The sequence below is a fragment of the Rhamphochromis longiceps genome, linkage group LG14, assembly GCF_057381845.1.
Source record: "Rhamphochromis longiceps isolate RC_006_pf linkage group LG14, R_longiceps_female_GT1.1, whole genome shotgun sequence".
Classification (NCBI taxonomy): domain Eukaryota; kingdom Metazoa; phylum Chordata; class Actinopteri; order Cichliformes; family Cichlidae; genus Rhamphochromis; species Rhamphochromis longiceps.
In genome coordinates, this window is record NC_140570.1 from 39,801,142 (window position 1) to 39,825,667 (window position 24,526).

At 43.6% G+C, this 24,526-nt stretch overlaps 2 protein-coding genes across 2 annotated transcripts in view; one reads left to right on the top strand and one right to left on the bottom strand.

The window, feature by feature from the left end:
• Positions 1-3,378: 3,378 nt before the first annotated feature.
• On the top strand, positions 3,379-7,357 carry LOC146654735 (uncharacterized). The gene is made up of 8 exons (XM_085380161.1): positions 3,379-5,038; positions 5,279-5,413; positions 5,525-5,593; positions 5,687-5,781; positions 6,197-6,323; positions 6,480-6,597; positions 6,746-6,822; positions 6,958-7,357. Exons 2-8 carry the CDS (start codon positions 5,342-5,344, stop codon positions 7,069-7,071), a joined length of 672 nt encoding a protein of 223 aa, XP_085236287.1. The 5' UTR covers positions 3,379-5,038; positions 5,279-5,341; the 3' UTR covers positions 7,072-7,357.
• A 4,621-nt stretch (positions 7,358-11,978) lies between these two features.
• Positions 11,979-24,526, bottom strand: part of LOC146654736 (uncharacterized) — a 34,316-nt gene continuing 21,768 nt past the window's right edge. The window contains exons 2-4 of the mRNA XM_085379675.1: positions 19,531-21,111; positions 16,796-17,320; positions 11,979-12,781 (exon numbers count right to left, since the gene is read on the bottom strand). Of these exons, the coding sequence (XP_085235801.1) occupies positions 12,759-12,781; positions 16,796-17,320; positions 19,531-20,896 (1,914 nt within the window). The 5' untranslated portion in view covers positions 20,897-21,111 and the 3' untranslated portion in view covers positions 11,979-12,758. The remainder of the gene's footprint in view (positions 12,782-16,795; positions 17,321-19,530; positions 21,112-24,526) is intronic.

The following is a 24,526-nucleotide window of genomic DNA, read 5'->3' on the forward strand; positions in this document are numbered from 1 at the left end:
CTGCAAAATACAGTAAATAATGAGCAATGTTGGGCAATTAATTATATAGTTACTTCTTCAAAAAAGTTACTGAGTCATGCAAACAACAAAGTGTTTTGCAGCTTTTACCTAAAAATGCAGCCAAGGTGTTTTTAAACAAACATTTCAAACTATTTACAGAACAATCAGCTGTTCTGCATCAAATTTGATGCCACACAAATTATTTGTGCCGCTCCACAAAATAATTTCTGTCCACTATGAGATGAAGGAGAACAACAGCCTGATACCTGCAGGCCTGACAGCAGCAGATGTGTCACTGCTGTAACACCTGTAACACTCAGCAGGCGCCTCATTGTTCTGACACACACAACAACACTACTGACTACACTACACACTAACTACACACTAACTACACACTGACTACACACTAACTACACACTAACTACACAAGATTTGTGCTAAACGTCTCAAATCTCTCACATCTCAAAACACGCCGTCACTCCTAAAACTTCCCCCTCCCTAAACAACTAAATACCATGTTGCCTTATCATTTTTTGATTGGTCCACGTGGTACATTTTTCCACCAATAGGAAAGGCTGGGCGGGGGTTTGGTTTCCAAATATAAACAACGACAGTATTCAGGAAGAAAAACAAACATTGCAGATATTTTATCATAACTCTGGTTTTACGTGGCCGATCAACACAATTTAAAAACTGGTATAAAGTCCACACTTTTCCCGTCAGTTGTTCCGTCTGTCCTGCTCACATCTCCAATGGTTGTACACGTTGTCATTAACGTGGCTTCACTCCACATCAGCCGCTTTGCTAAAACACCGGTGTCGCACATAAGGACGCTGTCACAGCCTGTCAACGACGCTGATTAGCTGCGTCTGTGGGATAAGATGGCATCTTTCTAATCCCATACAGGAGCAGCCAGTCACTCACTGACTAACACTGCAAAACACGATTGTTAAAGTTTTAATGTTAATTTCAATTCAGGTCAGATTTTGTTTGTGCGCAACGCAGATTCTCTGTGCGCAGAGACGTGCCAGCAGTGCGCTATTGCCCGCAGTTTTTACAGCTGTGGCTCCAGCAAACATCAGCTGATACTAGAAATTAATATTAAATAAATTCTAACAACAGCTGATCAAGCTAAAACGTGCTGCTGTTGTTTAGCGCGACATCCGCTGGTTTCCTCTTTCTGGCGCAAAGTGGGCGATAAACAAACAAGAGAGAAAAGCCGATCAGCTGATCACTGATCAGTTTCATGATTGAAGTAGCAACAGGAGAACTGCGGTCAAGTGAGCCCTCACTTACGAAGTCACAGTCAAGCTAGCCGCCCCGCCAGCCGCACCGAAAATGTGGTTGCACTACTCTTACGCATATTACGGTATCGGTGCCGACTGGTTTAGAAACGCAGTGTTTTGTGTCCTGACACTATTTTACTTCACAATCCACTCCCAGTTTTAGTGTATCTCCACTTTCCCCCCTGTGATCCACAGCCCAAATTACTGTATGATTCAGAGAAAATTAACAATAAAATTTACCCAATTTACTCAACTGTACTCTTAATGTCCTCATCTTTGAGCTCAGATTACAGGAAAACTGTAAGAGGTGACGCAGATATTTCACTGGATTATGACTCTGGGCCATCTCCACTCTTCACCCTGTGATCCACAGCCAAATATACTGTACGGTTTCTGAGATTGCTGTGTTGACAGAGTATGATAAAGGCTAAGAAAATATACTGCCTAAAATAATATCAAAGTTATACAACAAATTACAAAATTGCCACATCTGCTGTTATTGCCATGTGTTAGAGCATTATTTAGTCATAGAAAATACATATCATTGTAATATCATCAGTAAAAGAAATACTCCCACTATGTAAGACATGTTTTTAAATTCAGTTAATAAATATTGTTATAAATGTAAATTGTTATAAATATAAATATTGTAATAAATGTAGGACCCTCCAGGGGTTAAAGACATAATGCAAAGCATGTTTGTTTCTTATTGCTTACAAATGTGTTTGCCTTTAACATAATTTACATTTCATTTATACATTTTCACAGACGAAACAATAAAAGAGGTTTCCTGAACTGTTCTTCATGGCCCAAATTTTGAATCCTTTTGAGGGTGATGCATTATCCAAGAAAGTGGGAAATTTGTTCATTGATCTCTGACCCTCGCTGACTATGACGCCTCCTAATTCTGCTTCCAGCCTTGTTGATTAATTTGTTCTTCCTTTTGGCATCCCTGTCACTGATGCTGTCACCAGTTGTACACAGCATCTCTGTTTGTCCACCAGTCTAATCTGTAATTCAGGTGAACCCAGAATTACATGTATCTTTGTAATGTTTCAAAAAATATACACTATATGTTGATGGGCATTGTCACACTTTTCTTTCCGTTATAAGTAAGAATCTCTATGGTTTTAATGACAATTCATATACAGATTGTGGAGGACATTTAATTCAACATTCAAAAAAGTTCCTCATCAGCAGACTGTAGTACAATTTCAGCCCACCGTTAATAAACCCATCCAATGCAGGGTTATCAGAGAAATTATGCAAATGTTATGTTTTCATGTACTGGTAATCTATTTATCATTTATCATGATTCCTGCTCTGATGATTACTTTCTTCTACTTCTGTAATTTTAATAGATAAAGGATGTTGAACATTAAGCTCCAAACAGGATGAGTGAGGAAGACCACAGAGGAGAATCATGGCTGTAGTAAAATAATACATGCAGTTGTTTTTTTTTTCATGGTGGAGGAGCAACTTCTGATACTATCTTAAAGAAAAAACACATCAAATTGAAGAGTAAAAATAATGACAACAATATGTCTACATTTTTTTTATTAATTCCTTAAAGTAAATGCAGTCTTGTCATGGTCAGAGTTGCCCACTCATATTTAACTAATTCAAATACAATTACTGCATATCAATGCTTATGTTCTAATAAAAGGCATTGTTTAATACTTCTTCCATGACAACCCAAATAAATCAATGAGAGGGAAACGGGAAGATTAGTAATAAGGCAAGGTTTACTGTTCATTTACCATGCCCTGATAACAGTAAGCTTAACAAAAGAAAAATGTTGGGGACGAGAACCGGGCGGCTGAGCCAGATCAAAGACATTACTAAAACAAAAAGACGCCAACAGCTTCCCTAAAGTGGAAATAAAATAATATGCAAAACAAAAGGCCTGTGTACCTGCTTGACACATACAGTGGGGCAAAAAAGTATTTAGTCAGCCACCGATTGTGCAAGTTCCCCCTCCTAAAATGATGACAGAGGTCAGTAATTTGCACCAGAGGTACACTTCAACTGTGAGAGACAGAATGTGAAAAAAAAATCCATGAATCCACATGGTAGGATTTGTAAAGAATTTATTCGTAAATCAGGGTGGAAAATAAGTATTTGGTCAATAACAAAAATACAACTCAATACTTTGTAACATAACCTTTGTTGGCAATAACAGAGGTCAAACGTTTACTATAGGTCTTTACCAGGTTTGCACACACAGTAGCTGGTATTTTGGCCCATTCCTCCATGCAGATCTTCTCGAGAGCAGTGATGTTTTGGGGCTGTCGCCGAGCAACACGGACTTTCAACTCCCGCCACAGATTTTCTATGGGGTTGAGGTCTGGAGACTGGCTAGGCCACTCCAGGACTTTCAAATGCTTCTTACGGAGCCACTCCTTTGTTGCCCGGGCGGTGTGTTTTGGATCATTGTCATGTTGGAAGACCCAGCCTCGTTTCATCTTCAAAGTTCTCACTGATGGAAGGAGGTTTTGGCTCAAAATCTCACGATACATGGCCCCATTCATTCTGTCCTTAACACGGATCAGTCGTCCTGTCCCCTTGGCAGAAAAACAGCCCCATAGCATGATGTTTCCACCCCCATGCTTCACAGTAGGTATGGTGTTCTTGGGATGCAACTCAGTATTCTTCTTCCTCCAAACACGACGAGTTGAGTTTATACCAAAAAGTTCTACTTTGGTTTCATCTGACCACATGACATTCTCCCAATCCTCTGCTGTATCATCCATGTGCTCTCTGGCAAACTTCAGACGGGCCTGGACATGCACTGGCTTCAGCAGCGGAACACGTCTGGCACTGCGGGATTTGATTCCCTGCCGTTGTAGTGTGTTACTGATGGTGACCTTTGTTACTTTGGTCCCAGCTCTCTGCAGGTCATTCACCAGGTCCCCCCGTGTGGTTCTGGGATCTTTGCTCACCGTTCTCATGATCATTTTGACCCCACGGGGTGAGATCTTGCGTGGAGCCCCAGATCGAGGGAGATTATCAGTGGTCTTGTATGTCTTCCAGTTTCTGATGATTGCTCCCACAGTTGATTTTTTCACACCAAGCTACTTGCCTATTGTAGATTCACTCTTCCCAGTCTGGTGCAGGTCTACAATACTTTTCCTGGTGTCCTTCGAAAGCTCTTTGGTCTTGGCCATGGCGGAGTTTGGAGTCTGACTGTTTGAGGCTGTGGACAGGTGTCTTTTATACAGATGATGAGTTCAAACAGGTGCCATTCATACAGGTAACGAGTGGGGGACAGAAAAGCTTCTTACAGAAGACGTTACAGGTCTGTGAGAGCCAGAGATTTTCCTTGTTTGAGGTGACCAAATACTTATTTTCCACCCTGATTTACCAATAAATTCTTTACAAATCCTACCATGTGGATTCATGGATTTTTTTTTCACATTCTGTCTCTCACAGTTGAAGTGTACCTCTGGTGCAAATTACTGACCTCTGTCATCATTTTAAGTGGGGGAACTTGCACAATCGGTGGCTGACTAAATACTTTTTTGAGTTAGATTTAAAACCGTTGTAATTGATTACAATGAATGTTCTCATAAGAAGAATTATTTGAATTTAGTTACTATTGTCTTGTTGAAACACAGGTCGCATATTTGTGGAAACAACAGGAAACGGAAGTTGTTGTTTCTGTGGTCCCATCTCAGATTAGAGGTAACAACTTTGTCATACGTCACAGTGAGTTCCTGACCCTTAGACCACACAGCTGGCTTGTTGGAGAGGTATGTAAACTAGTTATTTAAAAAAAAAAAAGTATTGCATAAGGTTAACGTTAAAGCTGGGGCAGAACATTAGTTTTTCCCTACACATTCAGTAAGTACTACTTTAGATCGACATTCCAGGCATATCCTCATGACTGAATACTGAGTATACGTAAGTAAAAAAAATCTTTATTAACCTTTGTATTCCAAAACTTTATCATGTTTACAAAGTAATAAAAGGTTATTTATTATACTCCTCAGGTCATTGAAAGTCTCCTGCACCACTGGGCCATTCGGCTAAATCAGGGGAATAATATCTACATTATGAACCACTACACGAGCGGTGTGATCCTCTATGGAGAGAGAGAACTAATCAGGAGACAAAGCTTGTCCAAGGTAAAAAAAAGTTTTTATATATTCTAGAATTAATTTTTTAAAAGTTAATTAATGTCTCAAAATGGAAACGGTATTGTTGCAAATTTGTAATTAATTCCTAATATGTCACAGGTGAACTTTGACAACTACAGAGCCGTTTTATCCTTTGTGAACATTGGAAATATACACTGGAAGTTTCTGGTTAGTATGAGCAGCATTTCTGTGAAAACAGTTTGTTTCAATAACACATTATTGAAAATTTATGTACTTTTTAAATTTATATATCTATCGCAGTACATAAATGCAGATGACAGCTGTCTGTATTTGGTTGATCCTTCAAGAAACTCTTTGGAGCAGGAAGAGTCTGACCGTGCAGCCAAAAGATTCCGGTAATTATGCGTTATTACATGTATATAATAACATGAAGTATTAGAGAAGTGACAGGAGGACTTAGGAGGTCTTTTTCTAAAGGTGAACGTATGGTTGTAGATGAAAGTTTAATAAAATCTGTGGTTATCAGTTCTTTAAAGAATTTAAAAAAATAATTCAAAATTACTCACATATGTAATTTTAAATAATAAAAAAACCACTGACAGTGTTTAAGCAGTGATACATTTGAGACAGTTAACATTTGTAGATTTAAAAGAACATGTTAATAAGTTTGATACTTCATCTAACATAATGTAGAGCACAGGGCTTTCTGACACACCATTAAAAACAGTGATATGTACTATATGTGTCTTTTTCTGTGTGACTTTTATCTTTCATTATTATATAAATGTGATATATGTTATGTTCACAAAGTGAATACTTCAAAATGAGGAGGACATGCTACAACAAAACAGACTGGGTGAATGTGAGACTTCGAGGAGGAGTACTGACACATCCATTTCAACGGGATGGTTCTAGCTGCGGAGTAATGGTCATCATGGTATGGCACCACATTAACGCAATAATATTTTTCTGTGAAATTAGATAAGAAGATGGGGTGGGGGAAGTTAAAATAATCTTAAAAGGTTAAATTGTGTAAACAGGAAGTGTTTGCAGATGTTTTCAATTAATTGTTTTTGGGGTTTTTTTATTTCAGATGGTCAAAGAAGTAATGGAAGCATTCCCAAATAAACCAGAAATGACATTTTTGACGACAAAAAAAGAGATGGCCCAGGCACGAAGGACATTTGCACAGACAATACTTGAGGCCTCTGGTGTGTAATATCTTCTTCAAATGGACATATTTATTTGTGTCAAACTGATGAACACTAACACACATATATATATATATATATATATATATATATATATATATATATATATATATATATATATATATATATATATATATATATATTTTAGTATTTGACAGTGACAACAACTGTGCCATGTGTGCAACGGTGAAACCACCTAATCCAGGACCCTCCATCACTGACTGGGTATAGTATTTTTTTAAATAGTTTTATGTTATCTACAACAAAGTATTTGACTCTGTGTCTTTAAGGATTGTAATTGATTAAAACATAGAATTATTTACGTAATGTGTTTATGAAAGTTCATGTTTTTGTTTACAGATCCAGTGTGATAACTGCAACCGCTGGTTCCATTCTGAAGGCCTGGACATGACAAATGAACAGCTCAGCAGTGCTCAGAAGACAGAGTGGAAGTGTGTGCTTTGTGTAACCTAATTCCACATGCAGTGAAAGCTACTTGAATAATCTGCTTATAGTTGTTATTGGTGTTTTGAGGAACACATGTGTAAAACACAATGTGTATAACATTCTTGCTTTGTGCTCGTACTTCAAGTATTTCCTTTTTGATTTTTTGGGTTGATTTGTGTGATGACAGATAATGAATAACAATATATCTAAACTGTGTAGTAGTAATATGAGAAATCAGTAATCTGAGAAATGTAATTTCTCACCCTGACCGGTTGAGGCAGATGGCCCCGCCCCTCCCTGAGCCTGGTTCTGCCGGTGGTTTCTTCCTGTTAAAAGGGAGTTTTTCCTTCCCACTGTTGCTCATAGGGGGTCATATGATTGTTGGGTTTTTCTCTGTATGTATTATTGTAAGGTTTAACTTATTATGTAAGTGCCTTAAGGTGACTATTGTTGTGATTAAGCACTGAATAAATAATGTCTAAAACTAAAGTTGCTACTTGAGGTGGTGTGTGAATGACATTTTGAAAAATTTAAATTGTGTGTGGAAAGAAATTTCTTGTAGTTAAGCAAATACTTCAATGAACTCATTTTGTTTGGTAATGGAATAGGATTTAATTTTATCAGAAATCCATACAGTAATTGTTGCTGTGGATCACAGGGTGCAGAGTGGGGGTCACCCAGAGTCATAATCCAGTGAAATATCTGCGTCACCTCTTACAGTTTTCCTGCAATCTGAGCTCAAAGATGAGAATATATAGAGTACAGTAGAGTAAATTGGGTAAATTCTGCTATCAATTTTCTCAAAAACTGTACAGTAATTTTTGCTGTGGATCACAGGGTGAAGAGTGGAGATGGCCTTGATTCAGAATCCAGTGAAATATCTGTGTCACCTCTTACAGTTTTCCTGTAATCTGAGGTCAAAGATGAGGACATTAAAAGTACAGTTGAGTAAATTGGGTAAATTTTATTGTTAATTTTCTCTGAATCATACAGTAATTTGGGCTGTGGATCACAGGGGGGAAAGTGGAGATACACTAAAACTGGGAGTGGATTGTGAAGTAAAATAGTGTCAGGACAGAAAACACTGCGTTTCTAAGCCAGTCTTCACCCATACCGTAATATGCGTAAGAGTAGTGCAACCACATTCTCGGTGCGGCTGGCGGAGCGGCTAGCTTGACTGTGACTTCGTAAGTGAGGGCTCACTTGACCGCAGTAACAGGAGAGAGAGGAGAAGAGGCATCTGTGCAGCATAAACACAGAATAAATCCAGCTTTGTGTCTTTTTCATTGTAGCTGAAGTCCGGTGTTCTGGGAATCCATCCTACCTGGCCTGGGACAAACTGTGTTCCTTCTCAGCTCAACACAAAACGAGTAATATTTTCTCTGAATGTGGGACGATTCCGTTTTGTACAGGACGGTTGGCAACTCTACTAACTGACCTTATGAATAAAATAAAGTTCACTATCAGTGACATCATAGCACCACCCAGCTGTATAGAAACTCCGTCATGCGAGCTCACGCAGTACGAGTTATTGTAACTGACGGTAAAAAGTCAGCACAACAAAATAAACTCCACCTAAACTTGGTTTATATCTGACCCAGACAGACTGCAGGTCATAACTTCTTACCTGAAGTTCAGTTCACCTGACACTCGGACTGGCGGCTGCCTCGGGTCTCTCCTCCTGCCTCCCCTTCCCTCATCCACCTGTTGCCTCAGTGGAAGCTCCGCCACAGCCACCACCAAACAACGGAGTTATTGTTACACATCGACCAGCATCTGGCCAATCCACCACCTCTCACTGTTTATACCGTTACAAAAATAAAATAAAATAAAAAAAATCATTGACCCATAAAAACGAAAAATCACAGTCCAGCTATGGTCGTGCCATCAGTTAACCCTTTGTGTGCCAGCTGCAGCGTGCCCGGGGTTGCCGACCCCTGATATTACCATATTGTGTGTGTATAACCTCTTTTTAAGTTTTGTGGATATGATACATGGTTATGCTGAGGACATGTCGGCCAGTTTCCACTGGAAATGCCTTTTGGTTAAACTGTCAGCGAGGAGTTTGCATTTGCACTGTTACATTTGTATATAACTTTAATGCAGATAAAAAACAGCTGCTTGTTTAAGTGAAAATACACTGATGGTTTTTTTTGCACTAATAAAGTTGTGGCGTTGTAAAGTATTTTGTCTCGTGTCAGTTATATCGTTATCGCAAATTTTCAAATGTATATCGTGATAAATATTTTTGGCCATGTCCCCCTGCTCTAACCTGGACCATTGCCATCTTCCTGTTTCAGGTAAAGCAGGCCCATCACAGAGCCCTGGCATCCCCGCCCACCGCCTGTTTGACCCGATGCACCTGAGGTCAGTCAGATCCACACCTCCAGACTCACTAACAGCTTCCTCCCCTGGGCCATCAGACTGCTAACAAACCCCACCCCTCTCCACCCACCCACGAATCATCACTCAGGCCACTCAGACTCTATTCGCCTCCAAGTACAACTATTTTGTTTCCTCCTTGATTGTATATATTTACACTGTATGTCATTTATTCCTGCTGTCTGCTATTTCTGTTTTATTCTGGCACAGTTGGCGCAGAGAACCTGGACGATGAACTAAAAAGTTACACCGAGCCTCAGAATAAGATGGTTTATTTTGAACAAGGACTTATGCAAAGCTGCTCTAGCAGAGTCTGAACTAAGAAAGCTAAAGAATTTGTGTCCAAGTACACTTTTAAAAAGCCAGTAAAGCCTCAATTAGTTTCAAACTGTGAATCATGCAAAGCTGCTCCAGACTCCAAGCATGAAAAACTGGCACTGAGCATGAGCAGAAAGGGTTTCTTTAAATAAAACATTCAAATTTGGGTTACGTTATCTGTCTTTAATGAAATGAAGAATAGAATTCATCCAAACTTGAGGACGGCTGCTGGAGCCTGGATGTTAGTCTGTGCGCTGGTGTTACTTTAATCCTAAAAGCAGAGGCCTGTGGGCCCCGTTCATGTAGGTGTTGCTCTGTAATTAGCAGCTGGTGTCTCTGCGTTATAATCCCGATTTGTAATCCGTCTGTTCGGCCTGTTTTTTTCCGTCTTTGACCTGAACTCAGAAAAAGACGACTTTAACCACCGAGCTGTTATTCCGACATCGTCTCCATCTGCTATTCAGAGCTGTTCCCAACATGAGCGGTATTATCACACGCCGTCCATTAAGATGTCTTTAAATGACAAAGCAGCAGTTTTCCTCAGGGTGTTTCCGTGTGTGTGTGCGCACGCTCGGCTACTGTACTCCCACATTATAATAACATAATCCCAGAGATTTGGCCTGACAGCGAGACAGTATGCTGCCGATTTTAACTGACAGCGGGGAATTATCATCATCACACACTTCACAGACGGCGAGACATGTGTTATTACTGCTGCCGTGAGCGTCAACGTTTGGCCCGCGGACCTTCACCCGGACACTGGAAGCTCGACTCTCTAATCTCCACCAGTAAACCTTCTACATATATACAGCACACGATTTTCTGCTGCACGGCCCTCGTCTCTTAGCCCCTCCCCTCCACCCTTTGAGACCTATTTGATTTAGGAGTAACAACATCAGGCAAGTCAAATGCTTTTCTTACAAAGGGGATCTATACTGCTGCTCCGACATTCCACTTTCTTTTATAAATGTTGCTCAGATATTGGCTGAAACTCAGCAGGACCAAATCCTCGATGATGAGAGTGAATGAAGCTAAAATGATTTCCTGTTTTAAAACACCAAAGCCTGCATTTTATTGCAGTTATCAGCCATGGAAAATTACATTTATGTCCTTTAGTTTTCCCTCAGAGTGAACCGATTGGATCCTACTGGATAGTGTAGTAGTAAGACTACATGCCTTTGGAGTGGGAGTTGCAAGTTCAATTCCAGCTGTGTGGAGGAGGGGACCACTCTCACGGCTAGAGATTGATGAGGGACATCACGCTACGGCAAGGAGGAGCCAGGACGGCAGGTCAGGGGGGAGACGCCATCACCCCCACCCTGAGAATGGGTATCAAGCCCCAAATGATAGGATCATGAACTAGCCTGTTTCCTGTTGTGTGATGGTATCAGGTCCTGCAAGCCCTCACCTGTTGTGTAGGTACCTGATGAGTTTATATAAAACACATTCATTCTGCTTCTGTTGTTCATGAACAAACATTATTTTATGATCTGCATTCTTGCTTCATCCTGCGTCTTTGATGTGTGTTGTTCCTGGATTTCAGCCACTATGAGGCCCTTCTGTGTAACTGAGGGAACGTGACAGTTAAACTTTGCCCAACTTCATTAACTAGAACTAAAATGAATATGCTAAATGGCTACTGACAGCATGGACTGCTTTCACTCTACTTGCACAAACATGATGCTTTATTTAAAATGAAGATGTTGCAGAGGTCGCCGAGTCCTTTATAAAGTTTTGATCCACCTGTGCGACACCAGCGTCCGGCATACGGACGTCCTGGACCGTCCGCAGGAAGCAGCAGCCGCCTGCTGCCAGATAATACACGCAGATCTACTTTAATACAAAGAAATCTCGTATTATTCCACCCGTTACGTAAAAGGATGAGATTATCGATATGCAGATTAACGAGCGCCCAATCATATTTCAGCATATCGCCCCGCCCTCCCCTCAAACCATAGGAGCCTTCAGGCGTGCAGATAAAAATAGAAACCTGCAGTTTAGTTGTTAGATTTTAGTCTTTATTGTACTATTTCTTTTCTTGACAATTTGCTAGCGGACATGTGAAAACTTGGACCAACAAAACATCATTATTATTATTATTATTTTAATTACAGCATAATCGTCGGTAATAGTGAGAAGATGTTTTTAAAAAATAAAAACAAAAGAAGAATTGAAACCAAACAGGAACAAAACAAACAAAAAGAAACAGTTTGACTTTAATATTCAATGATGGATTTTCTTTTTTTTTTTTTTTTCCTTTGTTTTAAATTCATGTACACAATATAACAGTCTAAAAACATTAAACACACAGAGCTGAAGACATTGCAGTGTTGGTGGGGAAGTGGCAGTCCTTGGGGCGGTTTATATATGGAAGCAACATGGTCCTGCTGTACTGTCAAATATCTACGGGGGGCAAAGATGGGGAGGAAGAAGAAGAGGAGGAGGAAGAGGAGGAGGAGAGGGGGGACTACAAACCAAAATGGCCGTCGATATAAAACTAACAGTCTTTTTCTCTCTCTTTTTTTTTTTTTTTTTTTATGTAATCCACCAATCAGGAGTCGGCAGAGCTTCGGGAAGAGAAGGGGGAGGAAAGTGGAATGTCTCGATTTTCATTTTTTATTCTTCATTTTCTCTCGTAGACAATATAAAATCTCACAGACAAGCAAAGAAAGGATTAAGAAAAGAAAAAGACTGGATGTTTGTATCGGACAGAGGGGGTGGATGGATGAAGGATGGATGGATGACGGATGGATGGACAAAAAGAAGGGCTTGAATTATTGCTTTCCGAGTAATCATTTTTCTTCTCATCTACATGAATTGCATCTTTCTCTCCGTCTCTCATGTTGGTTTGATAACACGTGATTACTCCATTTATTGGGAGGGATGAAGGGAGAGAGGAGGAGGACGGGGAGGAAATAAGAGGACAAGAAAGTGGAGGAGTTGGGGGGTGGGGGTGGGGCTCAGAGCTCCTTGCTCAGCGAATCCCGGGCAGTTCTAATCCTCTTTGTGTGGCCTCACACGTTTCCCGCCTTTTTGTCTGGTAAATGATAACAGAAGAGATCGAAAAAAAGGATTAAAAAATTGGAAAAAAGAAGAAGCAACAGTCACATAAAAGGGTTAAATGCTGCACGTGTGTTCAGTGGTTTAGTACGAGGAGGTTGGTCTCACAGGACGCACACAGAGCAGAACAACACAACACAACGACAGCTGACGAGGACAACAATGAGTCGTCACATCATGGAGGATCACGTGACAGCTACTCTACCTGTGCTTGTGCTCTTTGTGCTCTTGACCTTGAGGAGGAGATTTGCCCTCTAGTAAATAAACCCGACCACCCACTGCAGCCTGTCTTTGCCTCGCTCACACAGAAAACCCTCCGAGAGCGAGTGAGGGAGGAGAGTCTGTCCAGACCCAGCTTTTCTCTCCCGTTGCTGTCTCAGCTACAGCTAGTGAGAGCTAGAAGCCACCTGAGGATCGAGGTCAGAGGTCGAAGCGCTGTGACAAAACCGGTGCCTTAAACGTGATTCGTGTAAAACTAGCAGCAGGAAGCACAGGAGCTTGTGCGATCACGGAGCTGCGTTTTCACGTAATTCCAGTTTGAACCACAAGATGGAGCCGCGAGTCAGCACGGTATCCAATCTGATCCGAATCCAGCACACGTCCGAAAGACGGACTCAGCACATCAAGTCCTGTTTAACGCCTCGAGACGTTTTTCACCGTCGCCACCTCTGCGTTTTGAGACCGGATGTGATGCGTGAGCACACAAACTGAAGCACACTGCAAGCTCATTGGATTAACATCCTTTTCTGAGTCCAACATGGCCGTAATTTACTAAATTAACTCCTTGCTTTATTTTGCCAACATTAAAAGGCTTTTAAAACATTTCTGCATCACTGATTCCCAAAGTGTGAGCTGCAGCTCCCTGCAGAAAGAACGCAGCTTTAAGGCACTTGTGCACTGGCTTCACTTCAGACCCAAAAGATGCGTTTTTATATTATCAATGCAGTGACGGTTACAATAACACTTCATGCACTGAACTTGAGAGTTTCCACAAATTAATCTTCCTGCGTTATCGAAGGCAGTTTGGACTTGCACAGCATCCATATGGGAAATAACAGAAGCCAACTCTGTACTGGCCGGAGAAGAAAGGAGGTTTAAATGCACAAACATGGTAATTCTGTTACTACAGATGTAAAGACATCTGAGTCTTTCTCTAAGAGCTGTGCCACATCATTTATTTGGTTTCCAAACCTCTCACCTTCTCTGCTCATCACACACTGAGCCTTAAAAAGCTGCCAAATTGCTGCAGCATTTTCAGTTGGAAGCTCCACCAGTATGTCAACCAAGCAGCCAGTTAGAGGGCTGGAAACTGAAAGCACAACGCCGAAGTGCCAAAAACAGAGTCGGTGTTAAAATGTGCAACTTTACATCAGAAAGAAGCACGTTTACAGCCTGATACAGACACTGGTCTCACCACCAATTAGGGGTTAGGGGCGTGGCCTCTTTGACTGACAGGTGGACGGTGACACAGGTGGCTGTAGGTGCTAGTGGTCTGCTAGGCTTCACCTCAGCTAACTGGAGTCCCTGAACTGGACCTCTGGGTTGCGTTTGTGATGTTTGAGCCTTTTGGAGTATTTTTAATGGCATCATGTGACCAATAATACGGCTGCTGTGAGGTCATTCATGCTAGCAGACGGTCCATGAAGTCTGAGCTCCAGTTTTGCTGAGTGAAATTTTAGATGCTTCATCCAAAAATCTAAACTAATTATCAGAGCTGAAATTTTCATCTGTTTTGGTATGGCATTTATTTCCATGCTGGTTCTTTGTGCCACCAAATAAAAACCCTTTACTGAGCGTTTCAGCAGAGCCCAGCTGCTGGTGTCGCAGACAGCTCGGCACACTGTCCTAAACGCTGGGCGTTAAACCGAGCTCATTTTAGCAAAAGACTTGGAGCTTCAAAGAGACTCCCCGTGAACGGCACAGCAGCAGCAGGAGGAGCTGCGATCCTCTCTGCGAGCATCTGCCGGGCTGCAAGAGATCAAAGCGAGGCGCTCGCTGGACACCGAGCCTCACGTAGCGCTTGAATGAAGAGGAGGCTGGAAGTGATAAATAATGGAGGAGGAAACAGAGCACCTTCTGGTTCGCAGGCACTTCACCTCCTACTGATCAGCGTCCAGCAGCTCCTGCCGGCTCCCTGGTGGGAACGGGGGAAGTGGTGGGAACAGGAAGGAAAAGAGCAAGTCCACGGAGCAGACCGCCCCCACGTAAAGAAGAGAAAAGGCTCCAAATGTCAGGAGATGCTAAATTTCACCTCCATCGTCACACTTCCTCGTGCCTGTCCTCGATCCTCTCGTGTGTGGGTCAAAACCTACCAAAGCGACTTCAACATCAAATTAGCTCTAACGGGATGTGCCGCAGAGCAGATGATCTGATATTTACATTTTCATACAAGTCCACGAGCAGCCGGCTTCCTCCCGCGCTCGCCACCTGAGTCCCGGTCACCGTTGATGGCTTTTTGCTGCTCATCTGTGCATGAACTCTCTCTCTCTCTCTGCTGAACACTCGCAGGTGATTCGCTGCTGAGCAAACATCTACTCTACGACTTACTTAAAGGGATTCAGGAAGAACTGCGTTATGTTTACCGAGCGATCGCCCAGAAAAGCTGGCATGCCTATAAATACAGTGCGTGGTTCTGTGCGTGCACCTTTCAACGTACAAGTAAACAGCGTCAGTCAGTGCGTGGGCTGAATATGGAGCTGGTCACGGTTAGCCTAGCTTAGCTTAACGACTGAATGCAGGCGGGGTGAAACTGTAACCTTTCAAACAGCTTTGAACCATCAGTCCCAGCAGCTCGAGTTTGCCGTCGCACCTGTATTTCAGCAGGAGACTGCAGTGAGTCGAGCGCCAGTGTTACAGGGCTGTGGTGATATCAGAGTGTAACGCAAACGGTGACCATAAGCTAGATTTTACCCCGGCTGCGGTGCAGGTCTCTGTCACCACGGAGGCCAGCAGCTGCTTGGATTGGGGCTTCAAACAGCCACCTTCAGCTCTTTAACCTCTTATTGTACAGGTTCAGTAAGAAACATCTGTATTCACTCATCTACCTGCGCTCTCAGGTGTTTGGGCTGCTAGACTATACATCGTCTCTTCTGACCACACTATTAAACTCAGCCAAGTCTTCATGACTCTGCTCCAGGCCAATCTTTCACCAGGACTCTGACCTGCTGTGGAGCTTCATCTGAGTCTAATCACCAAAAAATGTATTACTTAAACTAAATAAATTAGATTCAATTCTTTCAAATCGTGTCTTCTTATTGAATTTCAAAGTTCAAAGGAAATCCTGTTTCAAATTCAGTAACTGCATGTTTGTTAAGTCACCTCGGCCGCAGACAAAGTTCAGTTTACATCTCAGTGCTAAACTCTGGAGCGCCTGCAGGCGTCAGCTGTTTTCCTGCTTTTGTTTTCATTCTGAATCAGATTTTTTTGTATTTGTGACATTTGAGGAGACTGCTCCTCCTCCTGCTTTCAGTCGTTGCACAAAGATAGGCTCCTCCCCTCAGAGCTCCATGATCACCACGTCTGTGCTAATCTGTGCTAACGTGTGTGTTACTTTACATTGTCACATTTCACTGCATCACGTGCGTGTGTTCCTAGTATCTGGCATCAGCATCATAGCACCCGTTTAACCCATTGTCCACACACAGCTCCTTCTCTAATTGGTCGGTTGCTGCTGACATCACGTTTTGAACAATGACCACGGCCGCCTCTCTTAGATCCCTCTTCCTCATTTCCTCCTCCTCACCCTCTCTCTGGTCATGTGAATCTTCAGCATCGTGACAACCTCCATTCTGCGGAGACTCCGCCACCCCCTGCCCTTCCCCCTTCTCCCCGCTAACAGCTAATGCTATCTGCGTCTGGCGGTCCCTGTGTGCGGCGCGTTTATTGCTATCGTTTATTAGCGCTTCTTGCCGTTTGCCGTTAGCTTCTCCATCTTTGCTGCTGCTGCTGTTCTGAGGCTCGTCAGAGTCCCGGTCGGCGTGCTCTAACTCACCGCTGTTCACGGCCGCCGTGGCGTTGATGATCTTGGCGTTGGCCTCATCTTTCACCCCTCCCGCCTCCTTGCTCTTCTTCATGGGGCTGCTCCCCGTCGTCTTCTCCTCCTCCTCCTGGTGATTATGTGTGGCGTTCTCCTCCTCTGTGCCGTTGGAGCAGCCGTTCTCCCCGTTGGTCACCGGAGCTTCGGCCGTCGTCTTCTCCGGCTCCTTCTCCGGCTCCTTCGCCACCTCCGCTCCACTCTCCTCTGCTGGTGTCTTCTCAGCTGCCGTCGCTGCATCTTTGTCGTTGGCCTCTGCGATCGCTGCGGCAGCTTCGCCGTCAGCACCTCCCTCCTCTGTCGCCGCCGCTGCCTCTCCTCCCTCTGTGGCCTCCTCCTCCTTGGCGCCCTCGCCCGTGTCCACACTGGTGGACTTGCCCTTCCGCATGATGAAGTTCTTCAGGGAAACCGCACGGCCAAAATGTGAGCGCTTGGCTTTGGCCGACTTTCCGTCTTTGCCGTCCTCTGTGGCGCCTTCCTCACCTGGAGTGGAAAAAAGCATTTGAGGTTAAAGTTCATCAGGGTGTGCATCAATTAGTCGCACAGGATTACAGCGGGTGAGTGGAAGAAGTGTTCATCAAGTGTTAGCAAATATTTATATTACTAAAAACAAATTTATTGATTAAAAATATTAGAGTCTGACCTCGTCCTTGAGGTCCAGATCTCTAAGCTTCTAACTTGTCTGATATTTTTAGTAGCTCCACCTATGGCATCAATGTAAAAATCCTCATTCTCACGTTATCGTATTCACGCCGCTGCTCACCCAGCGCGGTGCCAACATTTAATCTAATTACACTGAAGACTGTAAGTCCTTATCATATCACGTCTTATCAAATACATCCCTGTTTTCTCTTTCTTCTTGTTTTATGATTTCATTAATTTTGCTAATGTGGTCCTTTCTTACACTTGGCAAACATTCATGAAATTCATTCAATCAGGTTCTTCAAACAAAAAGACAAATGTTCATTTCCTTTTTAAGAAAACAGTTGATAAGTTGTAAAACCAAAGACAAGCTGTCGAGTCTATTTTGTAAAGTGCTTCTCATATTTCTGTAGTTTGGTTTCTTTTTTAAGATTTTCCTTCTTCTACGTTAAGGATCATTGCACGATCTGATATCGTCGTGTTGGTGTTGTTCCCAGATCATCATATTAAATGTTGTTCCAGGATCAACATTGCAAGTGACCAATCAGAATGTTGTGACGTCATACTTTTGCGACTTCGGGAAAAACTGCCGTAAAACAAAAAACTGTACTTAAGCTGCGAGAAACCGCTTCTGTCCGCCGATCAACGGACCCTGACCCTAACCCTTTAATAAACGGTAAACGGTAAGCAGAACTGATATTGTACTTGCAAAATTTGGAATTTCATAAATGAACGAATGGCTTGGTGCGCAAAAGAATAACGTCACAACAATGTGATTGGTCACTTGCAATGTTGATCCTGGAACAACATTTTCATGATGATCTGGGAACACAAACACGACGATATCAGATCATCCAAGGATCATTACACTGTTTCTGTTGAGGTCTTTTATTGTGAAAGGCAGGAACAGGAATAAGCCCTTTTGGATAACAATGACATCATGTTATTTAAGTTTTTTTCAGGTTGTGGTGAATATTTGAGCTGCCATGTTTCCCAATGAATAAAGTTTTTCTTATCTTAAAGCAAAAAAACAAGAACAAACTTTTATTTTTAAAATTAAAACATGAAATTTCAACTCTGAACCAAAGAAGGTGGAATATTTTCTCAGCCATTAAAGAAACAAATCTCTCATTTTCACTCTGCTGTGTTCTTGTGAAGAAAGAGCAGAAAGTAAAGCTTAATTTAGTCTCTTCTGTTGACCTAAGTTATGCTGTAATTTGAATTTCACATCACCCGTTGAATATTTTATTTGGGACAATGTTCAATTACATTACCTCCCCCAGAGTTAGCAAGCCTTTAACTCCTGCGTGTCCTTGGTGGAGAGCGACAGACTGAAACGAGTGCAAACAAGCTGCCGGCTTCAGAAGCTGAATTTTTAAACGGTGTCCAACTGTGGCGCTGACAAAAACACAGCAACGCTTAAGACCTGCAGTCAGACTCTTAATACATCTCTGCTCGCTTTAACTTCCTCCAAAAGATCATGAAGCAGAAACCTGGAAATGACGACGCCCAAAGTGCAGCGATTCTCAATCTAAAGGCCAAACCCCCAGTGCAGGTCATGTGATAACTGGCGAGATATTAAATTAGTTTCATTTGGTTATAATTTTAAAAACTGGATGAGCAGAAGCGAATGGATGGATGGAGGGATTTTAAAGAGGAACCTCTAAAGTTTCAAGAGTTGATGAGCGTAACACCAACACGGTCACTCGTCACGCACGGATGCCCACACCCTGTCCTTTAGAAGAACATCTTGATGTGCAGAGTTGAAGCCGTTAAAAGGCTGCATTTATGAGTAAAACAAGCCTAAATTAAAGCAAGAGTCTGCCGAGTGTGGCTAACATTATCAGCCTTGGCTCCTCCCACATTAACGCCCACATACCTGCAGAATGCGGTTACACACCTGCAGCCACTGGACCTGCACATGCTTCACTGACAGCCTGGATAAAGACGGTTGCAACTGCTTTGGCTGGCTGACGTCAGGGTGACTGAGGTCAGATGAAGACTTCGTAAAGACCAGTTATGTTCGCGCGCTCGACTCTGCGCTGACTCACCCGAGGCCGCAGGCGCCTCCTCCTCGCCTCCGGGGTGGCACTCCGTGTTGGTGCGTTTGCTCTTGGGGATGACCCGCTTCTTGAAGGAGGTCCAGATCTCGTTGGCGTGTTGTGTCACCGTTCCACCTGCTGCCGCCGCCTTCTCCTCCTCACCTCCCTCTGCTTTCTCCTTCTCCTCCCCTCCCTCTGTCTTGCCCTCCTCTGCTCCTCCCTCTGCCTTAGCTGCTTCCTCTCCTCCCTCAGCTCCTCCTGCAGGCTCCTCGGGCTTGGCGTTTTCAGCGGAGTCTTTGTCGGAGCCCTTGGCCTTGCCGCTGATGCCGGACATGGAGGTGTCCCTCTTCAAGCCCTGGAAGGTCCAGGAGCGTTTGAGCTTCCACCTCTTCTGGCCTGACTCTTTGGAGTCAAGTGTGGAGGAGTCTCCGCCACCTCCTTCTCCCTCTGCTCCTTCCTCTTTCCCATCCTCACCTCCTCCAGTCTTCTTGTGTGCCTTCTGAGCCATGAGCTTCTTGAAGGAGTGCCAGCGCTTCATGTGCTTAGTGGTTGCTGAAGAGGCCGAGGCTTTCTGTTCCCCTTCTGCACCTCCCGCTGCTCCTCCTTCTTCTACGATGGAGTCTGCAGTGGTGTTAAGTGCTTCGGGATCTTCCAGCCGGTCCAGAGACTTGGACCGGACCTTTACTGGTTTCTGGGGCTCTGCAGCGGCGCCCTCCTTCTTCTCAGTGCTGCGATGGGAGAAGATTCTCGCCACAGGCTTCCTGATCAAATCTCGAACTGTGGATTTCGCCTCCGCTGGTTTGCCCTTCTCCGCTTTCTTCTCGTCTTCCTTCTCTCCATTTTCCGCAGCCTTCTCTGTCGCCGCCTCACCTTCTGCACCTCCTTCTTCTGCTCCTCCCTCCGCTGCTGCTGCTGCAGCTTCCTCCCCTCCTTTATCGGCCTCCTTCTCCCCTCCTTCAGCCGCGCCCTCCTCGCCTCCAGCTGCAGGGGCGCTCTGCTCTTTCTTCTTCCTTCCACCCATCACCTTTCCCAGGCCACTCTTGTTGAGGAAGGAGTCCAGGAACGAGGTCTTGGGTTCAGAGGAAGTGGTGTTTTCGCAGCTCTGAGGCGGCGGCGCATCATCGCCTGCCGCCGCGGCTCCCCCCTCCTCAGTTCCCACTGTGTCCGCCACCGCTGTGTCGTTATTCACAGTCTCTTTGTTTTCGACAACCTCGCTGTTGACGGCTGTGCCGTCTTTATCGACAGCCTCGTCGTTGACAGTCTCTGAGCTCGTGTTGGCGTTTTTGGCCGCTTGCTCCACCTCTGCTGGCTTATTTTCGGTGCTTTTTCCATCTTCCTGGAGCACTGGTGCTGTGCTGGCCTCCGTTGCCGCCATCTCAGAAAGGGAAACCAAACAATAACAACAAAAAAAGTCTCTTCCTTCCGGCCTGCCTTTCTTCCCTGGCCTTCTGTCCTCCTCTTCCTCTCTCTCTCTCTCTCTCTAGTGTTTCGTTCCTCCCGCTGTGGTGGCACTCTCAGGTCATGGAGAGCAGGGTTGAGAGCAGTGGCGAGGAGGAAAGATACTCAGCATCCTACTAGACCTCCAAACTCCTGCAGGAGGAAAAAAAAGGGAGAGAGAGCGAGAGACAGATGGTTAATAATCTGAAGCAACACCATAGGCGCTCAATGAGTCTGGTCTGGTCTGCACCGAATGAGGAATGAAGTGTAACATGATAAGGAATCTCAGCAGGACACAAAATACAGGCATGTTTCCTAATCACACGCACACGCACTAACCTTACCCTAAACATAGCCTAACTGTAACCCTGACACTAAAACCACATATTTTGTCTCTAAAATTCCTTCAACTTGTGCGACTTGGATTTTGGTCCCTATAAGTACAGTAAACTTGCAATTTTTGGTCCACACAAAGATATAAATACACGCAACACACCTTGAAAAGGATGAAATGCAAAACCTACACAGAAGTGGAAGGCCTCGGTGTCGCGCTCACAGGATCTTGTAAAGCATTTGTTGCTTTGCTTGTTGTCGTTCAGCACGATTTATTTTTTCTTTACAACTCCATCAGTATCACAGGAGAGTGGGACGGGATGTTAGCTTCAATCATATATTGACACCAATTGTGTTCTTTATGATGTATAAGAACACAAGCACTGACTCAGCAAAAGTACATTTTGGGTAATCATCGTGTATTTTATATGTTTGGTACGTGGCACCAATTAGACACTGTCCGTCTTGTTCTGAGAGACGCACATAAAACACCTGCTGGTGAGATCAGTGTGCTGCTGGTGTGGTTTGTTTTCATTGAGGAAAACTAAAACACGACCAGACTGCTGCTTCCAAACATTCCTCGGTTGTAACACATTTTGACAGTTTAATGAATGAATCAGCAGATCAATGACTCACTCACACACACACACACACACACACTCACACACACACACACACAGAGTGCCGACGCAGAGTAATTTTCAGCTCTGAGAGTCCAGACGTTTAGTGTGCACAGTCGCACACTCTCAGAGGAGAAGGTGAAAAGAGTGAGTCAGACGGAGGGAGCGAGGTGTAAACACATACATCACATGCTCCAGATAATCTCACACTATGCTGTTGCCACAACTGACTGACCGGCCAACTGGATGGCTTACTGGTCGACTGCCTGTCTTTCTGGCTTGCTGATGGGACGGATGATTTGCGCTCATTATCCCGTGATGGCTGAGCGGCGCGAGAGGCAGATTTACGGGCCGTCTGATTTGTTGTTCAACACCTCTGTAGTAAAGATTTGGATTTGCATAAATAAATCCCGGTGAGGACGATACGAAGCGTTTGTGTTAGACGCTTGGTTTACCCGGCCACCCCAATCACTAATTTTACAGCACTGCTTTTACCTTTGCACGTTGTTACAACCATCTTACTCTGGAGTGAATGACATAAACTGCTGCTGGTTTTAGTTCAAATCAAGTTCAATTTCATACCTACGCACACAAAAAGCGAAACCCCGTCATTATGCAGAAACAATAACTAGAAACAAAACAATGCAGCAAAAAACCACGAGGGCTCTCAGATATAATGGACGGCAATCACAGAGAGCAGTTACTGAGTGATGTGTGCACATCTGCACACCTGCGACAGACCTCGCTGACATTGCTCGGAGGAAATACGAACGAAAGGAAATCTGTGGGAAGAGCAAAGAGCTCCCTGCGACATAGTGCCACATCTAAATGACGTGTTATCTTTACTACCTTCGCTGTGACATTTGATACCAACATTATGTGGCTTTGCCCCAAACTGCTGTGTCCCGGCCTGACCGACTCACTCATTTATATATTCATGCCTGCCAGTGTTGACGCTTCAAAGGTTTGGTGAGAGCAGGTGATAAAAGCCCTTTTTTTTGCTAAACTAATCGTTGTAATAAAAGATTGTGGTGACAGAGGACGGCGTCGAAGTGCTCCATCCATGCATCATTTCTTTGCTGCTTGCAGCAGTCTCAGCAGAGATGCCCGGATCTCCTCTCGCCATCTCCTTCATCAGAGTCACCTTCACGCCCTTCAGAGGAAGCTCCTTTCTTGCACTCTTAACTGAGATTATACTCTTTTGGCCGCGACCCACAGCTGGTGGTCGTGTGAGCTCAGCTCAGTTCTCTCGTTGCCACAAATATACTGACTGCGAACGTTGGATGGCACGTCAGTCCGTCGGTCTTGCACCTTCCTTCCCATCACTCATTAACAAGAACTCAGGATACTTCAGCTCCTTGCTTGGGACAACAACTCCTTAACCAAGAGGGAGCAATCAGCCTTGTTCCAGCCTCAGACCTGGAAGTCTGACTATGATGTCCAAGCTGTAACAATCGACATCAAAATTATCCAGCTAGGAAACCTGAAACCAGACTGTGTGTGCAGCTGTGGGCCGTACAGTCGGGCAATAAATACTGCCCTGAATTATGCAAAAATATATTTGAATAAATACTTTTATAGCCGTGGCTGCCTTAGCCACAATGGTCACTTCTTACTCGTGTTTTTCATGCTGTACTGGACTTTACCGCAGTCAGAAAGAGGTTTCGTATCATTTCATGTCTGAGTTATTGAATCTGGAAGCTCAAATGGTGAATATTTTTTCACCTTTACCAATGTCAAGCACACGAATGGGCCTGACTGGCTGTTATTCATTTATTTGGTGCGTTTTAAAGAAGGGCAGCATTTAATAAAAACAAAAAATATACACAAATTATATGAAGTGACTGGAAAAAGCAGCAACATTAGAGTTAAAATCCAAGAGACAAAATAAAAGCATTGGCAGAAATAAATGTGACCATGTGGCTGGTTTCTGAGCCCCTGAAGGTTGTAGCCTAGGGATAGAAACACATACACCGCCACTATCACACAATATTAAAATCACTGCGTCATTTAGCCGAAATAAACACAAATTAGGCTAGCAGCCACATGACGCTCAGCACATGCATTCACCTTTATACTATCCCCCCCCAGCTGGCGCTGACTGATTTAACTCCAGCTCACTGGACTTCATCACGGTTTGTCAAATATCAGCCATCTTGGTCCCGTTCTTCCAATAATTGGTTTGTTTGCCTCTTTCCTTCATCTGGCGACGCGTTCGCTCAGACTGTTTGGAAACATCACATTAGCAGCTGAGTTTGGACAGAGATTAAGAAGCTCTTGATCAAATATTCTGCTTATCAATAATTCAGACGCCGATGGGCTTGGTTTCATCAAAATACTTCCCAAGCAAACGTCGACTCGGGTTTACTTCGATATGTCATTTCAGTTCCGTTTTTACAGGATGAAAAATAGAATAATTTCATTGATGTGCCGCTGATTGATGCCAAAGTACAACAAGTCGTACAGACTGATGGACACTGGCACCACCATCTGTTTTTCCATTGCAGGCTGCTTTGTTTTGGCTGTTTTCACTTTAATATTGATCATTATTAATCATTTAAGTGAGTCTTACAAAACCTACCAAAGAATCAGACCTGTGGGATTTTAGGGATGTT

Excerpts from the sequence above, each read along its gene's own strand:
- LOC146654735 (XM_085380161.1), top strand. The coding sequence starts at position 5,342 with ATGAACCACTACACGAGCGGTGTGATCCTCTATGGAGAGAGAGAACTA. Across the intron at positions 5,782-6,196 it reads CGTGCAGCCAAAAGATTCCG|TGAATACTTCAAAATGAGGA; the intron begins GTAATTATGCGT and ends ATGTTCACAAAG. Across the intron at positions 6,324-6,479 it reads GCGGAGTAATGGTCATCATG|ATGGTCAAAGAAGTAATGGA; the intron begins GTATGGCACCAC and ends TTTTTATTTCAG.